The sequence below is a fragment of the Oncorhynchus mykiss genome, chromosome 17 (genome assembly GCF_057628025.1).
Source record: "Oncorhynchus mykiss isolate SJ-2025 chromosome 17, ASM5762802v1, whole genome shotgun sequence".
In the NCBI taxonomy this organism is placed as follows: Eukaryota; Metazoa; Chordata; class Actinopteri; order Salmoniformes; family Salmonidae; genus Oncorhynchus; species Oncorhynchus mykiss.
The window spans coordinates 65,626,134-65,633,319 of record NC_143038.1 but is presented as its reverse complement, the minus strand read 5'-3'; the positions used below and the strand labels follow the sequence as shown (position 1 = coordinate 65,633,319).

At 38.1% G+C, this 7,186-nt stretch overlaps 1 protein-coding gene across 1 annotated transcript; it reads left to right on the top strand.

Moving 5' to 3' along the window:
• The first annotated feature begins 260 nt into the window (after positions 1-260).
• Positions 261-6,743, top strand: LOC110494710 (large ribosomal subunit protein P2). Its single transcript, XM_021570005.3, has 5 exons — positions 261-455; positions 5,643-5,766; positions 5,911-5,959; positions 6,313-6,405; positions 6,610-6,743. The coding sequence occupies exons 2-5, from the start codon at positions 5,644-5,646 to the stop codon at positions 6,684-6,686; spliced, it is 342 nt and encodes a 113-aa protein (XP_021425680.1). The 5' UTR covers positions 261-455; position 5,643; the 3' UTR covers positions 6,687-6,743.
• Positions 6,744-7,186: the final 443 nt, after the last annotated feature.

Genomic DNA, 7,186 nt, shown 5'->3' with positions numbered 1-7,186 from the left:
TTAGAGTGTTCACTCGATTATCTTGTCAATTAAATAGATATTCTTTGGTTTCACACTAAACTAGCCTACCCCTAGTCTGAATCACACATTCCAAATAATAATTTAATTTCGTCATGGCTTGACTTATTGCTGGACAAAATGTGCTGCTGCTGAAAATCATGTTCATAAAAACATGTTTTAGTCCTAGCTATGTCGCGAAGAAATTGAAAGATCCTAAAACTATTTACGGTGGTAATGTATTTTTACTGTAATGAAACAGCAGGGAGCAGGTCTCGAACCTTCGACCTCCTAGCCCGTGGTCCAGCGCGCTCGTCCAAGCTGATTTTTTTGGACGAGGCGTGATGATGGACCAATAATATCTGGGCACTACAAATTCCTCTACCTTCCGGTGACGACCCTCTTTCTCTTCCGGAAGATTCAGCGTGACCGACGTTTCGTGTCTGTACAGACTTAAAGTAAGTTAAACTATTTAATACGTGTTCGTCCATCAAAACGGCGTCAGTATTATAGTTAAGATGTTTTGATGTGCAAGTATATGATCAGAATCCATTCTGTACAACATCTGTTCCACGTTAGCAAAAAAAGGCGCGTGCAAGTTTTGCTAGCTTTATTGAAGCTAATGTCAGCGTTTACTAGCTAACTAACATGACACCATTGCATGAGCACCAATAATTACATGGAAATGGGCACAAGAAAGCCCGTGTTGTGTTTTAAACTGTAATTTTATTATTATAACGTTCAATGTTGTAGGACCGTTAAAGTGGAGGGGGAAGAGTGAATGTTACAATGACACAAACGCAGTGTGTAGCCCACTGAGATATTGACCGTGGCCTGTGCTAGGCTGGACATATGAAATTAACGTTTCTTTGTCATAACTGGTTAATTACATCCGCAGTGTAGCCCAGTTTCATAATATTACCATCTGTCCTAACTGTTTGCCATAGTTTAAGTAATTGCGAAAAAAACAGATCTTATTTTAGGGCATTTTTCACCCTGCCAGCTCCTATTAGATCTATTGAGCACCGTGGCTCCAACTCGCCTCCAGAACGTTCTATTCCCAGCCCATTGTCCTACTTCACAAAACGTGCCCACATTAAACTCATAGGCTTATCTCAAGTAACTTATTATCAACAAGGCTACTTGGTGAGCAAGTTAACTGTTCGCCTGTGTACACGTTGTTGTGACCTCCTTCAGAAAAAGGTGTAAACCTAAACAAACCGCAAGTCCCTGAACGAAGTTTCAAGATGTGGCCGATTTATTAAACAGCCAGAATACATTATTTTTTACATTTAGAAATAACCTATTTTTTTTGACGATTTGTTGTTTCTAGATGGCTGCTGGATAATTTGATGTGTCAAAATGTGCTCAATAGTACAGGTTCACCTAGTTGCAAACCAAATGGATAGGTCTAGCTCATTGATTTGGAGATCTGATGCTGTTGCTACCTCAGATTATGGCCACAGGGAGGCGCAAAAGAGCTATAAACAATAGTTTTTTGCCTTAAAACCCCTAACCCTAGGTATAATCTATTTTTAGCTCTAGTCATTATCTGAGGTACCTACATTCCAGCACAGGTGAGACAAACGGGAAGGCCTCCTATGGGGTAATGCTTTGTGTTAATTATTTGCATGTGGAAAGCAATGCAGAGACAGAGGGGGAAAAGGAGAGGGAGAAGAGGTCTGAGGGTGAGCTTGAGTCTGATAAAAATGGTGGGGAAAAGGGAGATGGTTTGTCAAAGAAGACTGGTAGAAAGTGTAAGCATAGGGAGCAGAAGACAGGAGGAGAAATGGAAGTGAATGAGGGTGAAGTATTGGCAATGGTAGGTGCGGTAAAGCCACCAGAGACTGAGGTATGCACCGAGGATCGGGATGAAGAGTCTGACAGGAGTGAAGTTTATGGACAAAGTGGACTATTGCCTTTAGGCTGATCCATTTGTGGTTTCACGGGTGGGTGAAAAAATAGTTTGGTCATGTGGAATTGGTGAGGGTAACCAGAAGTGGTCTAGTGATAAATTGATTGTGTTTCTGTTGGGCAGAGGAAGAATGTGCTCAAAACACTTCACGTACCCCCATTCGTTTTACTTCGTTCTCAAGAAAAAGGCACTAATGAAAGGAGTGGTAACTGTGGTGCGGTAGATATAAATGTTGAGGTCAAAGATTCCCGGTGTATGTGATATTTGTCGTTTGATGTTACGCAGACAAGGTGGCGAGAGTGGGGAAACAAGTCATTGTTCTTTTGAGTTTTGAAGTTGAGTCTTTGCCTGACAAAGTGAATTTAGGATGTAAGTGTTATCCTGTATGAGCGTATGTGCCGACTACATTAAGTGGTGATGGCATGAGGTAGGAATAAATGTTTAATTAGTGGCATAGAGGGGTGTTTTATTTTATATAATTTTGAAGTTGGTGAGTATAGTGTTAGATGGTAGGGTATTTAATTAGTACATTTTTCTTTTTCAAGTAAAGTACAAGGGAGTTGTGTCTAGTAGGTGGCGGTAATGCAACAAATTGGATGCCAGCCGCCGTTAAACCTCATAGGTTAGTCTTCTATTTTACCCTTAACCCTAGATATAACCTATTTTAGCCTTTAACCTTAACCCTAATTATTGTGTATGGTAGCCTATAACACTTTTTAAAAGCTATTTTTGTAAAAAAATATTATGTTAGTAAATACCGTTATTGTACTAAAAAGCATTTTTAGTGATGTTTTTAATCAAAACCAATGCAAGCATTTTGCTATTTTATTTTATGATATTTGTTATTGCAAGGCAGAACACTTGATAAACAAGCCACATTTTATTTTTCAAATGTGGTTTGAACTGTGTGATTTAATAACCTATATGTGAAAGTCCAGCAATTGTCTGGGATAGGTGGGGTAGGTTTGAGACTGATCTCAGGAATTAATAAGAAAAATACACTATTTATCAGCTACTTCATCAATGTCTTTATGTGAATTAATAACTTTTAATTGCTAAATATTTCCAATAGATGGCAACATTAAGACCATGAAGCATCAATTATAGCCTGTAGCAGCAATATAATTGACATAAAATAGCATGCAACCAAAGACTGACTATATGTTCCATGATTTTCTAAAATGGTCACTCATTAGTTTACAGGTTGCTATTTATCTCATATTAGGCCTGTGTTGCTTTTGGGGGAGAAAAAAATAGTGACTACAGCAGGTATTGAACATTGGTCAAATAATCACTAGACAGGTGTACATACCTCAACCCTAGTAGACATGTGTTATAAAAAGCTCTGTTAGTGTTTCGTATTATGAGTGAAAAGACAAGTGTTTTTTCCAGCTCGTCAATAAATTACATCATGCAACCCTTGTGGTTGCATTACCTCAACATGCCCCTCGATTGCGAGAGAAGTCAGTGCTCACTGCTGCCTAGGGCACACGCTTTTGGCAGGACTTTGTTGAATTGGCTACTTTTGCGAGAAGGCAGAGCGGGTCGGTGCTGGTTGATGAATTTGACAATGAATGTACTAGGGAAAATATGTTTTGTTGACCAGAGGTGACTGAATTAATGTTCATGCTTATTGATAAAAGTTATAGTAATGAAGTATATTTTCAAAACATGAGCATAAAAACAAGTAGTAATAACATGAATCATCATTATATTACTTCACAGTAATCTGTTAAATGCATGTTCAGTCCTTCCTCTTGTGTTAGAAGTGTGGAAGGAGACAGAAAAATGCACACGCAGGAGTTCTCCTGTGAAGGGAGTATCCAGGGAGAACGAAACTTCTGAAATTTATTTTGTGGTCTTATGCTGCCATCTATTGGAATTATTTAGTAATTGCGGTAGTAATGAATCAATTGTATATCTTTACCAAACTAGTAATTACTCAGAATTGCAAAATATAAAATGTTCTAGTTAATTTTATCACTTACAACATTAGCTATTTTAAACCATAGCAATGAAACGGACATAAACACTATACATTTAGATATAACTTTATTTAGATGGGTGACATCTGCAAAAGTAACACCCCCTTAACATATAAACACAGGCACTAAAAATGTGCTTTTTTAAAAATATAATAAATCTGGTAGCTCTCAAAAGAGCCTTTTTTTTTGCTGAGCAGTTGGTTTTCATGAGTGTGCTGCCTTCCATCAGAGGAGTCTGTTTGCCTGCCTGCCTGTGAATAATGAAAAGTTAATAAATCATTGCCACACTTTCACATAGAGGCCAAGTTTGCATTTTGGTCTTTAGTGACGAAGGTTAAGTGCCTTGCTCAAGAGTACATCGACAGATTAACCAAGTCTGTTCGGGGATTCAAACTAGCCACCTTTCGGTTACTGGCCAACGCTCTTAACCACTAAGATTACAAACCACAAAATGTTAAACACAAAAGGCAAATGGTAGTAGATAAATGGTGAACTGGTTAAGAAAACAAGGGTATGTATGTCTATTTTGCAAAATTTCTCAATGTGTATATGTATATTTTTTTCAAGTCCGACACCATTTTAATCAGGGGAATCTCCTTTGTATTGATGTAAGATTGGGCCGCGAGCTCTGCGGTCATCAAACATTAGCCTTTCAAATATCAGAACTTGCACATTACTGTTAGAATTCTGAGGATGATCCATTGTTTCCTTATGGGGAAATTCTACACAGACATGTCTGTATTTCCCCAAATATCTCACAATGTGTGCATTTACATTTAAAAAAAAAAGTTGGATACCATTTTTTAATCGGGAGAATCTCCTCTTTGTAATGATGTAAGTCTGGGCAGCGAGCTCGGTTGTCTTCAGATGCTAGCCCCAAAATACTTTTTGGCCTTGGAACCCTGAGCTCCACCCATTGTTTTACTATGGAGAGGCATGCCGGTCTATTTCGCCAAATGTGTATATTTCGATTTTTTTCAGGTTGGACATCCATTTTAATCAGGATAATCTCTTTGTAATTATTTAAGTCTGGGCAGTCGAGCTCGGTTGTCATCGATCACTCGAAAATAAATAGTCAGAAGCCACTTGTCTCAATTCATTTTGTTTTTGTATGTCCATTATTTTATCATTAATGTTCAATGTTGTAGGACCGTTAAAGGGGGGGAAAGTGAATGTTACAATGACACAAACACATTGTGTAGCTCACTGAGATATTGACCTTGACCGGCGCCAAACCTGAAGTCTGGCAGAACAGTAGTGTTCCTTTTGGCAGCGACCACATTTTCTTGATATGGGAAAATTACATTTTTGCGTGTAGTGACGCAAAAATGTATTTGTCGATCTATGCAAAAAAAGAAACCTTTTTGGATTATAAGATATGAAGAACAGTAAATAGCGTTTATGTTTTAGTTGTTTTCTTTTTCTTAGCCCCCCTTTGTTCACAGAACAGCATGCGATTTCTGTTTTAGACGCGGTAAAGTTTAGAATCAACAATAATTGAAGTTGAGGTAATTTTAACCAAATGACACATGTAAAAAATATATATATATATATTATATATCTATATATTTTTTAAATAATAATATATATATATATTATATATATATATATATATATATATATATTATAGTTGTTAACTAATTTGGCTACTGCTATCCTAATATAGACCTGGATAGATCCAGAATGCATTTCAAGTAGGCCAATATAACAGTTATTTTTTTTCTCCTCCATCCTCCTGCTTGCAGAATGCGTTACGTGTCCGCTTACCTCCTGGCTGTGCTCGGTGGCAACACCAGCCCCTCCTCCAAGGATATCAAGACCATTTTGGGGAGTGTGGGAATCGAGGCCGAAGATGAGCGCCTAGACAAGGTATGCCTCCATTTAGGGTGAGGCTGTCTTGTATTTTTAGAAGATGAACTGAGTTACTTTTGTGTACTTTGACACTATTGCAGGACAGAGGCTTTGGTTTACATAGTAACTGGTGACAATAAGAACCTGAATTTGTCTCCACAGGTTGTCAATGAATTGAATGGAAAAGATATCAATGAAGTCATGAACTCTGGTGAGGCATTGTCCTTATGTCTTTGTTTTGACTCATGAATTCATACACAATTATGCCAGATTTACACTATATGGCCAACCCAAACGGTACTGTTGGCTGTTCTGTATTATGTCATGTTTGTGTGGACCCCAGGAAGAGTAGTGGCTGCTTTTGCAACAGCTAATGGAGGTCCTAATAAAATACAAAAAATTCCAGTACAGCTTGGTTTGGCACCATCGTGTGAATCAGACTTTGGTCTGTAGATTGCATATAGGTGCAAATGTTGTGAAATTACCAGTCACTGTACAGTCAAATTACCAGTCACTGTACAATCTCAATGACCTGTCAATGAATTACTCTGTTGCGCTTTGCAGGTCTCTCTAAATTGGCCTCCGTGCCAGCAGGTGGTGCTGTGGCGGCTCCTGCTGCTGCTGGGTCTGCTGCAGCTGGAGTTTCTCCTACTGCTGGTAAGCCATCATAGTAGAGAGTCATTCATTTCAACAGACTGAAACACGTTTATTTGAAATGAATTGCATGAAGACACATTTCAAGGAAAACGCTTGATATTTTAAATGCGCTTTGATTATTTATATGTATTTCTGGAAATGGTCCATGTGTTTTGGGATACGCTCCCAAATATGAAACTAACATATGTTTGTGTGTCTTTGTAGCGGAAGAGAAAAAGGAGGAGAAAGAGGAATCTGAAGAGGGATCTGATGATGACATGGGATTTGGACTCTTTGATTAATCTTCCTTCTGTTAGAGGTTGAAAAACCAATAATAAAATGGAAATGGTTAGAAGAAAGCCACTTGTCTGTTTTTGTTTACATGTTTATCATTAACGTTCAATTTTGTAGGACCGTTAAAGGGTGGGGAAAGTGAATGTTACAATGACACAAACACATTGTGTAGCTCACGGAGATATTGACCTTGGCCGGCGCCAAACCTGAAGTCTGGCAGAACAGTAGTGTTCCTTTTGGCAGCGACCACATTTGTTTTTATATGGGCGAATGTATTTTGCGTGCAGTGGCTCTGTTGGGATTAATGTGTCGGATCTATGCTAAAAAAAATAAACCTTGTTGGATTATAAGATATCAAGAACAGTAAACCCCTGGTATGCTTACATTTTTTTTGTTCTTACCTCTCTTTTGTTCACAGAATAGCATGGGATTTACGTTTTAGATACGGTAAAGTTTAGAATCAACAATACTTGAGGTTATTGTAACGATTATTGTGTGTGTGCTTTTT